General features: G+C 34.8%; 1 protein-coding gene across 3 annotated transcripts in view; it reads right to left on the reverse strand.

Moving 5' to 3' along the window:
- Positions 1–21,696, reverse strand: part of A2M (alpha-2-macroglobulin) — a 35,874-nt gene that overhangs the window by 10,163 nt on the left and 4,015 nt on the right. For all 3 annotated transcript variants that reach the window (XR_013994071.1, XM_081060783.1, XM_081060782.1), the window contains exons 5-23: positions 20,110–20,130; positions 19,662–19,830; positions 19,132–19,216; positions 17,676–17,796; positions 16,835–16,949; positions 16,585–16,694; positions 14,620–14,781; positions 12,267–12,494; positions 11,948–12,011; positions 10,666–10,808; positions 9,904–10,053; positions 7,706–7,870; positions 7,224–7,332; positions 5,719–5,833; positions 4,802–5,030; positions 3,948–4,074; positions 3,472–3,593; positions 3,023–3,074; positions 63–146 (exon numbers count right to left, since the gene is read on the reverse strand). Coding sequence is in view for 2 of the 3 variants with exons in the window: in XM_081060783.1 (XP_080916909.1) it covers positions 63–146; positions 3,023–3,074; positions 3,472–3,593; positions 3,948–4,074; positions 4,802–5,030; positions 5,719–5,833; positions 7,224–7,332; positions 7,706–7,870; positions 9,904–10,053; positions 10,666–10,808; positions 11,948–12,011; positions 12,267–12,494; positions 14,620–14,781; positions 16,585–16,694; positions 16,835–16,949; positions 17,676–17,796; positions 19,132–19,216; positions 19,662–19,830; positions 20,110–20,130 (2,371 nt within the window). In the remaining variant the exon portion in view is untranslated. The remainder of the gene's footprint in view (positions 1–62; positions 147–3,022; positions 3,075–3,471; positions 3,594–3,947; positions 4,075–4,801; positions 5,031–5,718; positions 5,834–7,223; positions 7,333–7,705; positions 7,871–9,903; positions 10,054–10,665; positions 10,809–11,947; positions 12,012–12,266; positions 12,495–14,619; positions 14,782–16,584; positions 16,695–16,834; positions 16,950–17,675; positions 17,797–19,131; positions 19,217–19,661; positions 19,831–20,109; positions 20,131–21,696) is intronic.

A 21,696-nucleotide genomic window follows, 5' to 3' on the forward strand; every position in this document is an offset into this window, starting at 1 on the left:
ACAAAGAAATATAGCACAAACTGTCAATATAGTAGAATAGTCTACTAGGGCTGGAGACTCACCTAAAACTGAGAAGGAGGCTCGGGCAGATTCTTCTACCACATTTGGTGGCAGCTTCAGAGATAATTGTTCGGGTACCTCAGCACCTAGAGAAAGAAACGAATCAGCCATAATGAAAATTATTTCTGCTATCTATCTACCCAAAAAGCTCTAAGACCAAGAAGTCAAAATTATGCCTTATGCCCAAGCTTCTGAAAAGTTATTGCTCTTTTACTATTCTAGATTTTTATATCTTAAACATGTATGAATGGGATACTGAGATTTCCAGAACTTCTTCCCTGACCAATTTTTTTTTCTTTTTCTTTTTCTTTTTTTTTCATACATATAGAATTACATTCCAAAAGAAGTCTACAAATTGAAAAGGACCCATGATGTCATTCTATGGCTAACATAGGATGGTTATCATAAGATGATATATTTATATGTCCATCCCCAACCTCTTTATTCAACACTTGTATGAAAAAGAAAAAACCCATATGTATACATAAACAAAATAAAGATACCATAAAGTTCCTGAATTCTACAATAATGCTCATCTTAATTTCCATCATGTTTTACCAGATGTGAAGGTAGTATTTTTATGGAAGCCCTAGACATGGGGGTGAAAGATGAACAATATTTGACTCATTGAAAATACATAAAATGTATGCTGATAAGCATACATATACTGCCATTTTAATGGTGAATTACATGAAGATGAAAAGGAGAGAAAATGTATTTATCCTCATACTACAGTCCTTCCTCATAAAATTAATAAAACTTTTGTCAAAGAGTACAAAGTTTCAGTTATACAAGACGAATAAATTCTAAAAAGCTACTATACAGCATAGTGCCTGTATTGTATTCTTAAACATTTGATAATAATAGGATAGATCATATATTAAGTATTCTTATCTCACACAAAATATAATAATAATTAAGAGAGTGGGAAGGAACTCTTGAGGTAATGGATAGGTTTAAGGTATAGATTATGGTGATAGTTTCACAGATGTTTACTTAAATCTCCAAACTCATCAAGTTGTGTACGTTAATTATGTATGTTTCATTAATTATATTAATTACATATGGTCATGTAATTAAATTTAATCATGTAATTAAATACCTAATATATTTATGTATTAAATACATATATACTTGCATGTCAAAAAAACTCTTTCCAAAAAAAAAAAAAAAAAACTTCTGTAAGGAAGCATGCCATAAGCAAAGTAAAAAGACAAATTACTAAGTGAAAGAAAATATTTGCAACTCATTCGATAAAGATTCAGTGTCATACAGCTGAATCAGAAAAAAGACAAAACTATTCCATTATGAAGTCAAAGTATATGAAAGCAATCATAAATATGCAAAAATAATCTCATCCACACTTGTGATTAGAGAAATATAAATTAAAACAACAATATATAATATCATCCAAATTTTTGGTAAAAATAAAACCTTTGATGGTAACAGGTGATGGTGATCATCATGGGGAATATAAACTGGTAGAAATAGAAACATATTTAGGTAATAAAGAGACAGCTTTTTTTTTTAGTTCTATTAAAATTAAGAATATACTTATTGCCTCTTAATCAGGAATTTCATATTTTCGTATGAAAGTAGATATACTTGCATATGTACACAAGAAAGTCTGCATTTATGTATGTATGTATGTGTGCATGTATTTATTTATGTATACGTGTATTCATTCATTCTGGCAAATAGTTGGGAAAACCAATTTAGGAATGGCTAACAAACCAAGTAGAACTGTGATCTATTGATAGTATGGAATTAAAGGGAACTGAAAGGAATTACCTAGATTTATAATTTAACATGGATAAATTTCTAAGACAAGTTACTGAGTAAAAAAAAGAAAGTTATAGAATGAAACTTATGCCATACATGTAAATTACACATACACAAATTATCTATACATATTATTTCTAATGATCATGGATGATCATTAAAGTACTGGAAAAAATATTAAGGGAGTGACATTAACCTTCAATATGAAATTCTGGTTTGTTTTTTTTTAAAGAACATATTTTTGTATTGCATGGGTGATTAAAATTAATTTTAATAAAACTATTTGATGATTATCCCTAAATGCATAAGAGACAAATCAAAATGAAGAACTCAGAATTGGAGGGGAAACCATGATAAAAGGATTTGGTGGTAATACCAAATTCAAAATGTAGAAAAAGTCTAAACAACAAGGCAATTATAGTTTTGGAACACATTTTATATATTTTAAGTCCTAACAATATAAAAATCATAGTGAACAGAAATTAGGTAGACAGAGAAAGGCAAGGAACATGTGTATGATGTTGATTTGACATTGGTTTGAGGTAAGAACACTTTGTGTTGAGAAATTTCTTAGTGTACTAAATTTCTATAAATGTTTTTGTTTAGACTAGAAAATTCTCCAGCAATATAAAACCATATCTTTTACTGTAAGCTTCTTTAGTCCCTGCCAAATGACTGACAGGGCATTAGGAACAGGATTAGCATCAAATATTGTTATGACAGTAATGGTACAGGCTACAACAACTGTTTCTTTGGGAAATAGCATGGTCCCACTATCAAATGCTGTTGGTTATGCAAAAACTCAGTGGTGGGGTGGCCTGAATCCAGCTCCCAGTAATACTGTATTACTAAATATTCAAGAAAATATCTCCTTGGCAATATTCTCATTCTACCCACTTTCTACCTATAACCACGTCATACCCTGGTCAGAAAGACATTTTGGTATTTGCAAAGGTGCTGTAAGGAAAAAGACGCAGAATGCATGAGCTAGGGATATTTTCCTGATCAGATTACTTGACTTCTCTAAAGCCAGTTTTCTCATTTGACACATTAGATTGATAGTTCTTTGGGTTTTACTTACCTCAGGGAAAGTGTAGAAATAATGTATAAAATCCTTTGAACTTCAAATGTTATACAAACTTTAGTCAATGTTATTTTAATGATGAAGGCTGACTCTTACCTGATGGACAAAGCAGGGAGTTGAATGTTGCTTGCTTCTCCAGTCCTTCAGGCTTTAGGTAGAAAGAAAGAAAAGTTTGAGGTGAGAATGGACTCATTTTCAGGACATATATGATGATATGGGAACCACAAATTTCTTGATAGTTAAGAGAAGAATTGGAACTGATTTTCAAATGTAGTATATAAATAAATTCTCTGAGTAAAAGCAATATGAAGGAAACAAGTTGATAGATGAGAAAGTGGGGGAAAATGTGTAAATAAGAAAAAGACAGAGATGGAAAGACAGAGATAGAGGCAGATACAGATATTGATATCTATCTATAAAATAATATTATGAAATATTTCATGATCATATATTACTTAGCCCTTCTTTCCTGGAAGAAACTCAACTGGATTTACCATTGTTTTTAATGACTTACTGTACCCTACCAAATGGGTAGGCTTACTCACTTCAACCAAAAGTGGCTTGATGATTGTGTCTTTCTTTCCATATGAAGGGACCACAGCCATCTCATTCCCACACAGTTGTTGAGACTCCAGTGCCTCTGCGCTCACAGTGAAATTCACATTTCCTGAAAAAAGGGCCGATAGAGATGAGCACCATCTCCCCCTTCCTCCACACCTTTAAGCTCCAAGATTTATAAATGTCCTGTAACCTTTTTTGTGTTTGTTTGTTTTATAAAAACACAGGAGCAGGAATGGAAGCAGCATACACTAGAGAACAATGACACAGAGTCATCCATTATTGGAGGTGAGGGAAGTGGGGATATCCTTCTAGACATCCTAGAATGAAAGACAAAGAAATAAATCCTACCAATTGTGTGTGAGGGTGTCTTTACATGAGGGAAGTAGAACTGGATATAAGGATTCCATGGATACCTAATCCTTAAATAGTACTGAGTAGTTTCTAGGAGACTGTTCCTTACCTAATGACTTTGGGGTTATTGCCCAGGACACAGTTTGTTGGCCATTCCCACAGATGCAGTGAGACTCTTGTTCCTTCTTCCCTGCGACAGCTAGGAATGCAGGAGAGGCTTCTAGCTGCACACTGACCTGAAGCCACACATGAGACAGAGATAAAGAGATCAGAGGAAGAAAGGGACCAAAAGGACAATGGCTTCAAATAAAGCATACTGGAGGATTGGTTAGATTTCAGGTTGCCTAACACTGAAGATGATATAAATGAAGATCTAGTAACTTTGAGGTAGATTTGACCTCTAAATATTAGTATTTTGGTATAATCTCCTTTTTCATGTGGTGGGACCAGAAAGTCATGATGGCATGTTGCCTGAGGAAGCTCTACTTCTTGGGTTGGCCTGGAAACTTGACCATTCTCTGAGCTTTCCCAGCAGAGTATACATGATTTATAAACAGCTGTGGTTTCAGCAGAGGTGAGATGCTCATAAATAATTTTTAAATAATATGATTAATGATACATGAAAAGTTATATATATATGGGAATGTAGAGGCTGAAACCTGGAAGAATGTAAGACATGAAAATGGAACCTAATGGATTTTTGTTGTCCATGTCAGAAATCTTCATACTACACAAACTTCCTAAACTTAGAGGGTTGTGATAAGGGTCAAAAACTTGTTTTAAGTTGCATTTTGGTATTTGGAGATATCAGCAACCCTAGTTATGAATATATATATGAATATCTCGGATAGTATTCTCCCTCTGGTAAGCACAGTTTGCACAAAGGAGTTTGTTAGTATTCCTAGGAATACAATTTTTAATTGGATTGATCTTATGTTCAGTTTAGGAAAGAGAAGTCCTTACCCGGATGCATTTGGGAAGGTAGTTTCGGACAGTGGCCTTGAGTGTGAAGGTCTCTCCGCGGATCACAGAGTAGGGCATTGTGAGCTCTACAAAGAAGGGCTGGAAAGCTCGAAGAGTGGCAGGAAGAGAGAGCCCAAGTCCAGTGTCATTGGACAGGCAGAGGGCCCCTGCCTTCCACTCAGTGATGGTATCAGGGACTGTTACTCCTACTTCAGCCACACCTGATGAGCTGGGAGGATGGCCATGTGAAGAACAAAAAGTAAGCAGTTAAATAAATCCTTTCTAGGAAGAGAACCTCTGTAAATGATTCTATTGTCAAGACTGGATGTGCTCAGTAGAAATACCAATAATGAAGAATATAAACAAGGCTTAAAGTGGGAACATGTAACTCCTTTTCTTCCAACTCTGGCTGTTTTCAATTCTAGTCTACGAGTATATCAGAATCTCCTATAGACATATGGCTGTAGTATAATCTCTTATAGACAACATAGTTATAAACTAAATGTGTAACAAGATTGTTCATAAATTTTCCTTTCTAAAATATTGTTTCACTGAGGGCAGATTTATTATTTTCTATTCTACTACTATTGTGTAAAGTTGGCCTGACTCATTCTTTGCATAAGTCAAGATTGATAACCAATGAAAGATCTTTTATAGGTGCTAATCTATGCAACGCTTGGTTATATTTAGTCTTTATGCTCATTTTCTGGAAATCTTAGAATTAGATTTGTGCAAAATTTCTTAGATCTACTACAATTAGATTATTGAGACTTCATAGCAGAAGCATTTACTTTAAATCTCTCCTGAAAACAGCAATGTGTCTAAAAGAAATACTTGGATATTGGGAAATTAGCTAAAAATGGAAAATTGTGAGCAATCTATATTGTTGCCTCTTCTATATAAAAGAAGTTACTTACTCTACTACCACTAAGTCCCAGATCCACGTCTCAGGGAAGTACTTTCGCACAGTCTCTGTGAGAGGCTCTGAAACTTCTAGTATAAAATCAGAGCTGCTGTCCAATCCATTCATTTCTATGATGGGTGAGGGAGGAGACAGAAACAACAACTATAAAGATAAAGCTTATAAGAGATTTTAATAAGTGCTACAAAATAAATAAACAGGGTAATTATGTAAAACCAGGGAGGACACTTGGGTGTTAATAAGGGGAGGCTTCTTTGAGGAGTGATATTTTAGCTGAATTCTGAAGTATTAAAATAAGCTAGGAGTGAGGTGGGGAAGAGAATCACAGAGAACCTAGAGATCTAGAGGCAGAAAGAGCCTTGGATTGTCTGTGGAGTGGACAGGAGTCCTCTGTGGCTACTGCACATTGTGCAAGTGGAGAATTCTATGAACTGGGAGTGGGAAGAGGGCAGGAGTCTAAAGTTCCCTCTGGTGTGTTCCTCTGTGGGACCAAAAAGAAAAAAACAACAACCATACCCAGACATTAGGACAGTGGCTTTGAGAAACAATTTATAGGAATTAAAGGATAGACGATACAAACAAAGCTCTTTATTTCCATATGTGTCAGGAGATCAGAGTTAGGATCTCTCATCCGATTTACCTTCTGTTAATGGTGTGCTGGTAAATATTTAACAACCAGCTCTCTGGAAAAATATTTGTGCATATATATACATAAGTTTGTGCATATATATACATAAGTTTACTATATATTTGTGCATATATACATAAGTTTACTATAAATCTTACTGATAAATAATTCTGAAATATAATTTATAAATAATAAAAATATATAATAATCTTTATTTAAATTCCATATAGCCAACAGAGTCTCACTTAAAGTTTTCCTTGATTTTTGACAAACTCTTTGGTTTGTACTCAGCCTATATTCAATCATAATTTGACCAGATCAGAATATAAATAAATGCTTGATTACTATCTGACTCATTAAAGAACTAGCCCATATCATTGACAAATTAGTGTGATTTTAACATGAATATTGGCTGATGTTTTGGGGAAGTTAAAGAGCATCTTCACTTGTTTGGTGAGAATATAGTCCCAACTTGTGAACCCTTCTATTTCTGTTTACACTGATCCTATGCCTGGAAACTTTCTCTTCCCTTTTCAACTCCACATATCTTCATTTACTAGATAAAGATTCTTTATGACTGGCCTTCCTGATTCCTAGATCAGATTTAATCTTTTCTTTTATTCTGCAAACCTGTGCGTCTCTTCTAACACTTTCCACAATCTGCCTTGTATGCTCTCTAGCTTTGCATATGTGGGGGCTTGACACAATCAGATTTTTTGGGTTTGTATTGCTATGTGACCTTGAACAAGAACTTTAATGTATCTGAATCACAAGTCTTTTTTTTTGTTAATTTTATCACATTTTATCTTTTAAAAATTCTTTTATTTAGTTCAATATATTAGGCAATTAATTTTTATTAATTTTTTTTTTACCTGAAAAAGCTAATAGTCTTTGAGAATGCATCTTTGAATAGACTTCATGCTGTGAACATACTTTGGGTTTATGAATCTTTGAGTTGGTGAATACCTTTAAGCCCATATCCTGTGACAAAAATGATTACCATATCAGTACACAAACATATACAAAATATATAAGTACATACTTTTCTCATTGAATTTGACAATCTAATTAGCTTAATATTAAACTTTTAATGGTCATATCTGTAGAAAGGATATTGATATACTTATAGAGACAATTTCACTCTTTCAACAGTCATTATTTTATATGTGTGATGTTTATTAATAAACAAGGCAACGAATTTCAGTAAAAACTTGATTAATAGTTCAAAAAGTTACAGTACTTGCTCTTGGCTATTAGATCTGCTCCTGTTGAAGGTGTTAAAATAAACAATTTTGAAAATATATAATATTTTGTGAAACTTAAGAACTGACCATGTAAAATATAAGGCATTTACCTGTAGGAAGCTGTACATATCTTTTTCATTTGTATTTGATACTGGGGAATAGATGATTCCATCGATATTGACATGGTGTTTGACACAGTCTCCATTGTCTTCCTCCTGTTGATTCAAACTCTCAGGGAAACCAGTGAGGTCCTTTACTGGTAGCAGGTTATAAACCTATACAAATAGAAAGGAGAAAAGGACAGACTGATTTGCTGTTTATTTTTCTTAAGTGCAAGGAAAAAAGAAAAGAATGATCACCATCAGTCTTTGAGTGTATCTGTTGCTTCGGTAATTGATAGAGAAGATTATTTTGAAAATGTTTAACAATTTTAGGGGAACAATACAGTTAAAGCAAGGATCATAACTCTTTGTCACACAGTTCAGAGGCAAACCTTAGACTCCATAGTAGAATGAAATAAAACTGTATTAAGAGAAATTGAGGTTCACTATGTTAGAGACATTATACAAAGCTTCAAGAAGATAGAAAGAAATGATAGTTCTGCCTTTACCGTGTGGTTAGCAACTGACTGTGTATAACAAAGTTAATGGACACGTGCTCTAAACAAGCACATGAATAAGCACATCCTCTATATAGAACAGGATAGGATTTCCTTAGGTATTATTCATGGGAACAGAATGCTCCAGATCTTCATAAATACTTAAAACTTGAATTGTAAAATACTGGAAATGATGTTTTCAAATTCATTTGAAGAGGAAGAGTAAGACAGACAAAAAATGCTGATAGGTGCACTGTGTTATATTCATAGAAATTTAAAACTGATTGATAAGACTAGATTAGCAAAGTGAGTAGTGTAATACAATTAGACACTTTTTCAAAAGTAGCTCCCTCTTACTATTCTCCATCGCCCCTCTGCAAAACATATTATATAATTGTTGTCTGTCTAATCTGTGAAAATGTTAAATTTCATGAGAGCATGAACTTTGTCTTTCCAGTAGCTTAGCACTAGATTCCCAGTAGGCACAATTAGGATACAGTAGGCAATAAATAAATATGTGCTGAATGAATGGAATGGCTTATGCTACTTGGAGCAGAGTGTTTCATTAGTAAAACACTATCAACAATTGAGAGGAACTAGTGTTCTAACCCAGGTCTACTACTAAATACTTGAAAACTTCTGATTCATTATTAACAAATTAATCAGATTTTCTGCCTTATCTATCCACCAGGTTGTTAAATTAAAAAAACAAAACACAAAACTTTGAGAACTCTAAAATTATGTTATACAAACACAAAAACATTAATACTATTTTCCTACATATCCTCTTACTCCCACTATTGAAATGTACTCAATACTTTTTTTAGAAGTATTATGATATTTTCAATTAAATCCCACAGGAAAAATTAAAAGGTAAGAAGTTCTTTGTTACAAGTTTCCTTTTTAGGGAAGTAAAAATATAAATTTCACTTTGTAAAACTTTGATAGTAAAAAAACTTCAGTAAGAGGTTATTCCAATTGGCTTTATATTGAACATTTGAAGATATGAGCAAATGACTATTAGTACATGTTTTTAAATAGCTTCTTACTTTTCCACTCCAGCATACCCTTTCACTATTTCTTCTGTTAACCCAATATTTTAAAGGATTTCATTTATTAATGTCATTTATCATATAGCAATTCATTTTTCCTAATTTTTACGCATCAGAGGCAATACACATCTTCCTTCTGAAATTGTGTTCATCTTGGGACAGCCAGTATTTCAACTGACATAATTCTTACAAAAATAGATTTTTGGTATTTCATTTAGCTTGTGCAGTCTTAGTACAGGTAAATATACCATTTTGTTAGGCTTTTCAAAATGTTAAAACTAGTTTGAAAACATCTATTATTGATTTCATAGAACTCTAGGATTTCAGGGACTTGGGCTGGCACATGATTTTATCTCTTTCTCTATATCTATTTATTATCTACCTATCTATCTGTCTATCTGTCTATCATCTATCTATCTATCTATCTATCTATCTATCTATCTATCTATCTATCTATCATCTATCTATAACTTATCTATCCATCTATTTTCATATGTAATTCTTTCTCACCAAAAAGAGTGCACATGAGAAAGCTAAAAACTATTCACTCCTAGATAAATATAATTATAATAGGTCCTATCCTACTCAGCTCAGCATTTCTTCTTGGTTGGAGACCCTTGCCTGGCCTTTCCTGACCCCTGAGGCTGAGGGAACTCACCGAGGCCAGGGAGAGCTCTGCCTCGGGCCTCATGAGCAGCACACTTTGGTCCACTGCACGAAGGGCACAGAGGGACTGAGGAGAAGCTGTAACTCGCAGGTGGGCAGGTGAGGCTGGAAGACTTTGTGCTGGGCTGAAGCTCAAATCTACCTGTAGAATTGAGGAGAAAGGTCAGCAAAACAAATTTCCGGATTTAACCATGCATTCACCAGCATTTTCTGAGTGCTGCTCACATTCAGTGCATAATCACTTTGTTTGACTTTGTGGTGGTTGGCACTGTGTAAGACTTGGGCTTTTTGTCCCCTACAATTTACTCTAATGTTCAAGAATCAGTTAAGCCATTATAATGATATCTAATTATTCTTATAACTTATTAAATTTGAGATGCCATTTTTACCTTTGCTACACAGTGAAGTGTTCATTAAGTGCAGATAGAATGCAAATGGTCTAGATATTTTTGTGTTTTTCTTTCGGCTCTTTGGTAGTCTTAAAAACTTGCTTACATATTTCCCAACATTTCATCATAGAAGACAGGGACAAGGTACTCTGAATTGTATCATATCGTAAGAGACAATGCATGAGAATTTTTCACTAGGAGTCAAGTGATACAGCTTCTTAGTGTGACTCTACCATTTTCTTGCTGAAATTCTCTGCGGAATTCATTTAACCCCTGTGGTCCCAACGCTTGTATGTAGAAAATAATTGATAACCATAGTAACGTCTAGTTTTAATGTTAAAACATTTATTGTATGAAGCACCCACCTTGTTGGCCAGACAATTTTCAACGTCATATTTTGCAGAATCACCAACCACTTCTCCATCAGGTAAAATGGCATAGATGAGCAATCGAGCAACAGGAGCAATGTCTGACTCCACAGGGACTGACACCGAAAACTGGCCTTTCACTGGAGCACAGAAAGAATGAGGAAGTGATTATAGGTTAGACATCTACCCGGGGCTAAAAAGAAATTTTTATATTGCCCAAAGCCATTTTAGGAGCGTGGTCTGGTTAATGACTGTTTCCATTAGTAGGTATAATGGATGTAATAAATGGATAACTGACTCTAAAAACTCTGTAACTCTAAGAACTCTAACTTTAGGGGAAAAAGCAAACCTTAAGAGAGGAAACATTTTTCCTCTTTTAAATCATGACTTCTTACCAATTTTAAGTTTTTGCTCACCTACATAAAGTTCTGATGCTATCTAAGGCTATGGAAACAGCCACTTGGCTACCATTTGACGTAGACCTCACACTAGAGCAGGGATATAGAACTGGAAGTTGTGAGTTATAACAGTAAGTGTTTAACATACTGTATTCATCCTGACATCCTCTTGAATAGTCTATTAACCAAATATTCTATTCTTTTCTTCATAAAATGAGCACTGTACTCCTTTGGAATTTATTTTGTTGATGTCTATGTAAATTCATTAGAGGTTGCATTATACTTCTGTGTCTACTTCGGGTGTTTCTGTGCTGCTATGAAGAGGCAACAAAAGAGTAGTTCACGGATAATTTCTAGTAAATGGTCTTTTAGACTTCCTTAAAATAAGAGAGGCCGTCAGAGATTTATATTTGTTCATGGGAAGAGTCCAGTGTAGTGGTGGAAGTACCCAATTAAACTCTTCATAAATCATAGCTATCTTCAAAAAGGAAAAATGTTATAAAAAATATACATCGCTCAGCATAAGAGTCAGTATATAGAAGGCACTCCAAAATTTTACCTTCTCTCCATTGATTAAAGCAATTTTGAAACATTATTTTGTAAAGATGATCCATGAATATTTATGGTTTAAAAATTTGGAATAAGCATGGATTATAAAACCACTACATCTGCATTTTAAATAATCTGAACAAAACATGCTGAAAGAAAAGAAAAATTTGATAAAGGGTGAAGAAAAGAAGCATTGCTTTCTCCCTTCAACGTCTTTATTGTGGTTAGATGGAAATTACCTCTCTTTATTTGCAACTATTCCTGGTATTTCTGCAGTGTAAGATTGAATGTGTCAAAATGGGGGATGAATGTGGAATTACGGAAATACTCACTGTCTCCCTGCTCCACAGGCAGTACATGAGTCCCCGTTTGGACAATGCCTCCCTTTGCCATTATCTGCCAGAAAAAGAAAAAAAATATATATGAAAAAGAATTTAATTTACCTGATGGAAAATTACCACAAGTCTTGCCCTCTGTGTGATATGCTTGTTTTATTGAACCCCTGCTGGCAATAATTAGCCCTAGGTGAAGTCAACATTTCAAAAGAGAAACAGACTTTCAAAGTCGTGATATTTAAAGAGTTTCATAAATCTTTGTCCCAGAGAGAGCTTTTGTCTACAGATGAGTCAATGCAGTGGTCTTCCTTCTCACCAGGTAATAGAACTTGAGCTCCTTCAGCTCCTGCAGGACCTGTCCATTCAGAACATAATGGGCTCGGACTGTCTGAGTTTGGCCGCAGGGCAGTTCACGAGGCAGGGGCTCCAGGTAGACAAAGCTCTTGCTTGGGGAGAATACATGATTAGCAGTGTGGTAGGCTTCTTCATTTTCTTCTGACAGCCATTGGTAGTCATAACATCTACTATCATCCTTGTGTTTGACCTAATGAATTAGAAAAACAATATTATTTTATAGGTTATACCTCGTAGAGAATCAGTGTTCTCACAAAACTGCATTAGTTTACGGTCCTCCCTAAACTAGTACCTAAAAATCTTTTGCTCCACAGTAAACAGTGAGAGAGAAGAGCTCCTTTATTTTGTTTATCTGCATTTTGGCATGGTTTATGCGTTTACACTGAAGAGGCTCCTTGAGTTGGTATTTATATTTTTGAAGAGCATAAAGGGAGGCATCCTTTGCTCTGATTAGCTTGCTTGACATTTCTTTGGCCACTTTACTATGCAGACAGACACTGGAGCTATGAAACCTCGTTGAGGAGACTGAGTAATTTCTAGAAACTGAAGAATTGCATTTCAGAAGGTTAATGCTTCATTTGTGATAGGTTTCAGATAGGTATTAGGAGTAAAGGCAATATTGAAATCTTAGGGGTCTGAAAACACTTTTTGTAAACAGCAGGTTCAAGTGTTGAGTTGGTGAATTGACTGAAGTCCACTTCTCCTGGACTGTCTCAGGCTGATTCTTTTTAATGCCTCCTGCCACTTTCCAAATGGCATGAGTGAATCCTTGTGTCAGCAAAACACTTTGTTCCTATCTCAATGTATGTTATAATCATAACATATAAATGATCATCAAAAGAGGGAGCATTTAACAATAATATTTTCGTTTTCAGGACTAGCACAGTGTCTGGCACATAGAAAGCATTTGAGATACTTCTTGACTGAATAAATGAGTAAATATTTAATTTTCAGTTATTAGAGGTATGGGCTTTTATGCCAACTCTTTAAATCTGAATCAATAAATTATTCCTTTTTCTATTTATATGAAAAAATGCTAAGAAGCAGGGTTTTTTTCATCACTATTATTATGTCATATTTATTATGTAGCCATATATCTATAAATGTATATCTACATCTCCACTGATGAATAGAGGACTATATGCCATGCAAAGCAAATTATGTGGGTATGGACAAAGTCTGGAGAAAATTAGAACAGTGGTACAAAAATGAAGTAAGAACAATATGAAGTGTATATATTTGAGACTAAATGCAAACGATCTTAAAATGGGCTTTTACAGTAATAATGTTTAACAGTTAAAGGAGACTTACTAAGTACTTTAACGTGTAATGTCTCGTTTAACCCTCACAACAACTAGGTACTAATATTGCACCTGTTGTACAGATAAAGAAATGAAGTATAGAGTTTTTTAGTTATTTGCTCCTAAAAAGAGTTGAGTCAGGATTTTAATCTAATTTATTTGATTTTGGAACCCACACCTTTTAAAAAAACTGTGGTGAAAAGCACACAACAAAACTTACCATCTTGACTATTTTTCCCCCATCTTGAATATTTTTAAGTGTACAGTTTGGTAGTGTTAAGTAGTGTGCAACAGATCTTCCAATTTTTTTCATCTTCGAACACTAAAACTCTATACCCATTAAACAACAACTTCATTTCTCCTCTTCAGCCCCAGGCATCTTCCATTCTATTTTCTATTTCTATGACTTTGACTACTTTAGAAACCTCATATTAGTGGAATCATATGGCATTTGTTTTTTGTGTGACTGGCTATTTCACTTAGCATAATGTCATCAAGGTTCAGCCATGTTATAGTATGTGACAGGATTTCCTTCTTTCCTAAAGCTGAATACTATTCAATTATATGCATATACCACATTTTCTTTATCCATTTATGTGTTCATAGATAATTGGGTAGCTTCCACTTTGTGGCTATTGCAAATAGTGCTACTATGAACATGGGTGTGCAAATATCCCTTTGAGACCCTGCTTTCAATTCTTTTGGCTCTATTCCCAGAAGTGGGTTTACTGGATCATATGGTAGTTCTAGTTTTAATTTTTTTGAGGAACTGCCATCCTGTTTTCTATAGCAGTTGCACCATTTGATATTCCCAGCAATAATGCACAAGTAGAACCCACACTTAATCTCAAAACTATATTGACTCCTTTTTAGTCAATTGGTTAAATTGGTTTCTAATTTCTAGTTTTTCCCTCTCTATTGGACTAAAAACAAGTTGGAAATTGCATCACGGTTAGGTTGCAACCATTTTTCCAAGGCTACTTCATGTCATTGGTAACTTCTTTGCGAACTTACTCTGATGGTGAGGGAGGTGTCCGTGACGGTGGTGGTGTTGATGGAGAACTGCACCAGGCCATGCCCATCAGTAGTAGCATTGGAATCATAGTTTGCTTCACTTGCTGTGATGTAAATAAGTTTATTTGGCATGGGGACACCTTTCCCATCCACTAGGCGCACCTGAAGATTAAAAATGATCGATCAGTTATATGGCTAATACCCAATAGGTACCAAACATTTTTATTTTATCAGAAATATTTATTTATTGAGTGCATCCTATATGTTGAACATGACTCCAAGCATTGGGGCTCTAGCACTGAACAACACAAAGTTCTTCCCATCATTGAACTTAGAGTCTAGCAAGAGACAGATACTAAGTAAATGCATAAATAATATATACTTATTTAGTAGCAGTCGGTCCTAAGAAGAAAAATGAAACAGTGTAAAGGGATAAAGAGTGATGGAGCTGATAATCCAGGTGACCCGAAAAATGTATTTTGTAGATATTTTGGAAATGCTGTGTACCATTGGAGAGTCACAGAGCACAAGAGTTATGTAGTAATGAAAAATTTAACACACTAGCCAAATTTAATTAAGCTCCTCTTACTGTGTGGGAGACAACTACCTTTCTATGGATTAGTGTTCTGAAGTATAATCGTACAAGTAAGCAATTAGCACATTGCCCTGGGTACTTGTCTACTTGTTTTATATACGATATCTGCTTTTCAACCTAAATTTTCAACTTTTTGGAAGGCAGGCAGATTTTATGAGGAATTTCCCATGTGAAAAATGTAAAATTGAGAAGCATACAGTATTAAATAAAGGCCTAAAGTAAAATTATTGCTAATATTAAAGTCAGCAGATGAGTAGTCCAGTTCAGACGGTAATGATAGCGATACTTTTTCAGTATAAGCTATTTATGGTAGAAAGAAGCATAGAAGCAAACTTGAATCAGTATTTGTAATTGATTAACAAAAATCTGAGTTTGCCAACAAACTGTCAGCTGTATATACAAAGAGAAGGATAAACACGAAATTCTGATTCATTCTCTTTTGGTGAGAGTCTTATAACTAATGGGGTAGTTATTTAACAGGATTGAAGTATCAAAAATGTACAATAATACCTCTGAAGAATTGAAAAACACAGACTATACTTGCATTTTAGGAACTGACCAAAGTTTCTGAATATGTGTGCTGTCATAACATAATCAAAATATTTTAAAATTTACTCCAACATTCCTTTGTCAAGTCTAGTCCCTCTGTCTTTTACACTCTCCAAGTTTAAATCTTATTTCCATTAAGAACATGATACACAGTAATTACACATTAAGTTACATACAACTTTTATCTCAGACTTCTGGAGTCAGAAAGATCCATTTGCACATTTGCTTGTAATGGAAAAATAGAATTGTTTTTTGTATATCTGTGAGAAACTTTATACTTTAAAAAGCTGGGAACCTTAAATAGCAGTATTTTACCCCTATGTGTACTAGTTTTAAAAAGAATGCTTGCTGTTACAGAAAAAGTAATGTAACTATAACACCCCTGAAAGAAACACTAAGTACAGCAGAAACTTTTATGCTTCAAAATAAAAATTAAAGCCGCCTACCCACTCAATTCCATGCAAAGTTACTGTTAGAAGGTTAATGTGAGTGGCTACCATGAATTCTGAGATTCTTGTGAGAAAATATAAGAATCTGAGACTGCCTGGTAAATCATGGAAAGGAGTTTGAATGACATCACATAGTGCTGTTCCAAAAGTGAAAAAGGAAAAGAAAAACCTTTTAATTTTGCTAGTACTTTAGAATAATTTTATAGATTTTATATATAAATTTTCAGAGGAACAGATTTATTTTCATGTGGTTTTATATTTTTGGTTATATTAATCAACTGGTAACAAAAATCAGGTATAGTTTTACCAGAATATGTTGCGCTTATTAGGTAATGATGCACAGTTTGATTTGTGAGCTGAAAAATACTCCACCTGCCCAAAGAAGGGGATCCCTCGTCTAAAGTGTGGGTCCACTTTCACGAATGAGAGTTTGGTTATAGTTCTTGTTATTTCACTGGACCCTCTTCCGGTTAATTCCACCTCTGAAAAAGAAGAAGGAAAAAGTTCTTTTTTGGAAGGATGATCTTCCTGAACTTCTTATACTACCTCCCTTTCAACTTATACTTTGGCAAAGGAAATAAATGCCCACTTTTTTACCCCCACACCCATGTGGTACACAAACCTGTTCCTTCTTCTCGGATTTTGGCCTCCACTTCAAGTTCCATTTTATACCCTTCTCTCTTCATCTGGAAGACCTTGGTATTTACTTGCTGAGAGAAACAGCCCTGGCTGTTTAGCTAGGAGGGGATAAAATAAAATGCAAAAACATAATACTAGACAAATCAGTGGTCAGTTAATCTGATGGGATTTGGTGGGGGGTAACATAACTTAGGTATTTCCTATGATAAGAAGACAATACCATTCTCTAGGGATTATTATTATATTTCACAACAGTATCTGGTTTGTAGTTGACTAGTATATTCTTTAGTAGCTGATAATTCCTACAGTGAATGAGATAGAAATGCCCTAAAAATTTTACAGTAATCTTTAACAGGCAGCTAACTCTTCACTAAAGTCTGGCTCTCCTCCCTTAGTATATAGCTGTGGCTGGGAAGTGGCCACCCATCTAGGGACTGTGTTTCCTACTTCCCTGGTATCTAGGTGGGGCCATATGTGACAACTTTTTGCTCATTGAAAGAGCAAAACTGACAATCCTCCCAGCCAAGGTGGTTAAGAGGTATGTTTTTCCCTCTGAAGGTGGCTTTGGATGCCAGGTATTGGGGTTGGTTCAATTTCCATCATTTTGCATGCTTGGTGCACCAAGAATGCACACAATGGACAATTACAAGAAATAAATAATTCCTGTGGTACTAAGTTGCTGAGTTTTTGAAAACTACTATAGCTAGCATAGAATTCTCTTATAGATTGCTCTCTTCCTGAATTAGTTAGTACCATGTTGTAACTCACTGCTTATTAACAATGCCTTGGTTGTAAGTTGCTAAAAGAAAGAGTTTTCCACCTACCTGCTGACTGAAGTTTTCACACAAAGCCTGTGACTCTTTACCAAAGCAACGAGAAGGATTATTATACTTTCTGCACATGCTCATAGTCACATGTCCTGGGACTGGCTTCCCATATGTGTATCTGTCATAAGAACATTGTCAAATGAATCAAAGAAGACACTGAATATCCCCATTTTTTACCTATTTATAGTCCTCTTTTAGCCACAGTATATTTACGCTCTGTACATCCCTCTAATCTATACTTCCCCATCTGCAGGGCTCAAACTGTTGAACACAGTTAAGTAATGACACTTCTCTTTTAGAATTTTCCAGTGCAACATGCTGAAATTTACTACAGTCTTCTTTCCTCATGTCTTTTTTTAATTTTTAATTTTCAGTTTCATCTTAAAAACTATCTTTTGTTTTACCAAAGCTATACCTTTTCTTAAGAGAAAAAAACAACACCAACAAAACAAAGAAACAAACACCCTCAATTCTACCTACGAATACAAATTATTAATATGATGGCATCTCTCTTTCCATCATCCTCTCCCCATGTGTAGACATCTCTATTTATATAGAATTTTACTTGTTTACTTTTTACAAATATATGATTGTGCCATAAATATGTCATTGGTAATTGCTGTGTTTTCCAGGATATTTGTTTCCTTCTCTATTTCCTTCCTTCCTCTATATCCCTATTTGCCAGAGTATTGGCTCACCAGTTATGTGGGACCAGGAACTTGGTGGCCATTACTCTGAGACAGTGCTAGGGCAGGGATCCAGCTAAATAGTGGGTGCATTACATATGTGGTGTTCAGGCAGGACTGGTTTCATCACTCTCTGCTCTTTCTGCTAGTGCTGCTGCTGGGCTACTGGAGATGGGAAGATAAGATCCTGGAAACACGAATTTTCAAGATTGGAAAGGACCATACTGAGAGATCTTGTCCAGTTTCATCAGTAAAAATGGCAGTGCAGAGAGGTATGTAACATTCCTTAGGTAGACAGATGTGTTAGATGAGATTTTGGTAATATGTCTGTCTCTATAGATTCTGAATCTAAGCTATTTTTCCACCACATATGCAAGGTCAGGTAAAAAATCTGGTGGTGACTGAATTTCTTCTACAACCCGGTGAAGGGAAAGTCACTACCCTTCAAGCCTATCTCATTTGTATGTGTGTTCGAGTATGGCGAACACACGCAGCTTTATTACTTTCACAATCCTAGTAGCATAGCTTCTCTAGGAACAGTTGCCTGTACTATAGTAGTTACAATAATGCTTGGTAAGGACGTGTAAGAAAATAAGAAGGAAATGTAGGAAAGCCACAGGCGAGGAGAGGTCTAGAAATGGGGTGTTCTCATGTATTTAAATTATTTGTGTTGCCACTGCTCCTAGAAAAACTAGCTAACATATCCCAACTGGTGAGTCTTCTTAAAGTAATTCCCCTCAAAAAAGTTTAAAAAAGTATAAACTCACAGGCCACACACTGACACATTCACTGCTTCGTCCAAGATAGTAATTATCTTTGGCATTCTTACTTGGACTTCAAACTTGGGAAGCACTGTTGATTGGAGAGAAAGGAAGTTAGTGATTGATTTTCCAATTTAGGGGAATTAGTATTTTCAGGTTCTCTGTAACAATTTCCCAATAACATTTTAGGCTGCTGAAAAGGTAGCTCTCTTCTCTAATATATCCACCTTGCTCTCAAATGGAGATTCTGGTTGAAGGACTATGATAAATCACTGTAACCTTAATGAATTACAGGAGACTCCACTGGAACAAAGATATTTTACATTTTTTGGTGATTAAAAATTGCTATGAAAATAAGTTATTTGAAGTCCCATTCACAAATCACTGATGGTCCTCATTGGAGTTAGATGTAATTGGTTCTACTCCAAACTTAATTTCACCCATGGGAAATGAAAGGACTCCAAATAAGTTCAAATTCTAGGCCTCAGATGTTTAAATACAAAGAAAAATCGTTCATCATGTTTCATAATCCATACCAAATTCCTCCACGGTGAAGGGGTGCTCTGTCCTTCCACCTGATTCCTTCTGTACCACCACTTTATAGGAGCCCTGAAATGGCTCTGATGAGAGGGGAAAGGTCAATTGATTGAGGCCACTCTCTAACTTGAGTTTCTGCCATTGTGTGATGCGGTTTCCTTTGGGGTCCTATGGATACATTAATTGTAACTTACAAAAGAGCCTGGAGCATTAAAGAAAATAAAGGAAATCTATGGAAACTCTTATATCATCTACAATGAGGAAAAATGAGATGGTGATGATGAGCGGTGGGGAGGGGAGATGAGTAGAACCATTTAGCACTATATGAATTTGAAAGCTTCTCCTTTAATGACAAGTTTCTGGGTATTGTAAGAACCACTCAAATAAGAACATTTTCCTTAAATGTATTACTTTACATCAACTTTTGGAATGTTTCATATTGCTTACCTCAATGTATACTAGTGGAATCTGAAAGACAGAAGAGAAAGAAGGAGTTTAGAATTGTTCTCAAATATTCTCAGTTCTGATTTATAAGCAAGACAGCTTTATGTAGAATAACTATCTGTAGTAAACACACACACACACACAAATTCCAGGTTAAGTTTTACACAACTTTTTATTAATCTATTATAAGCAATTAACAAATAATGTTAAGAACTTACTAGGCTCAGAGCAACAAATGCATATGTGCATATGTGTTCTGCCATTCATTAGGAATGGGATTTACTAACGTTATTTAATCGCTTACAGCATCCCCATGAAGAATATTCCTTTGCTATGAAATTCTACAGGTTGAGCAATAAACACTAACGGAACTATAAGTAACCGTGTTCAGACCCAAATATTAAGATGCATCACAGAATTCTTAGGTAATTCCAAGAATAAGGAGGGAATAGCTCCTCTATTATCAATGTTTATTAATTTTTAAAAATTAATATTTGTTTATTGAGTGCCTGCCATGTGCTGTGTATCACTTTAGGTGCTGAGAATATAACAATGCACAAAAGAATAATATGTCTGCTTTTATGGAGTTTACATTCTAATAGGAATGGATACATAAGAAATATACAGGTAGGTATATATATGTATACACACATCTTTGAAATATACATGAGATATGTATATTTGATGTATACTTATTTGAGATATATAAGTTGACATGTGTTTGAGATATCTATATATTTGATATCCATTTTCATCTGTATCTATATATCTATATCTATCTATATATCTATATCTATCAGGTAGTGGGTAAGTATCAAGATAAAATAAAACAGGATTAAGCTGATAGAGTGAACAATGAAGTGTTTGATTTTTAGATAGAGGAATGAAAGTAGAAACTAGGAGACCAGTTTCAAGGCTATTGTAATATCTTACGAGGGGATATTGACCAGGACAGGGCTGTAGTATGCAGGTGGTAAGAAACAGTCTGGATACATTTTAATCTAACATGATTGTCTGACGATGTGGATGTGGGTGTGAGAGAAAGAGAACAAGTGAGGACTATGCCATAATCTTTTGTTTTAGGAGCCAGAAGAAAAAATATTGCCCCTTTTTGAGAGAGGAAAATGTAGTGGAGGAATAGATTTGGAAAAGAAAAATTAAAACTTTGGTTAGATATAGCCATTGAAATTGAAAGAGTTGTTTCTTATCATAAATATCAAGTGTCAGTCTGCAGAAACAAACATTGATTTCACTCATCTTCCTTTATAGAAGAGGTTTTGGTGTGTTTTGCAAAATTCTAAATCTTTGAAAAGTTACTTGAACTTAAGTTATTTGATAGTTTGATGGTTTAGTGTGCCTATTACTCAATATATCTTTCTAATTTGCCGAATTGAGAACTTTCCAAAGAGTACATTTAATTGGGTGACAACTGACTAAGTACCAGTACCAAGATAGAGAGAATTAACTACTTTATTGCCGTGATACTGTTTTAAATGAGGATCTTGCAGTATTGTAATGCCACAAAGTACTGTTATCAATACCAGATTCTTCTTCTCCCCGGTCCTCCCCCAACGCTAGAAACAGGTTTCC

This window comes from Rhinolophus hipposideros (genome assembly GCF_964194185.1).
Source record: "Rhinolophus hipposideros genome assembly, chromosome: 9".
Taxonomy (NCBI): domain Eukaryota; kingdom Metazoa; phylum Chordata; class Mammalia; order Chiroptera; family Rhinolophidae; genus Rhinolophus; species Rhinolophus hipposideros.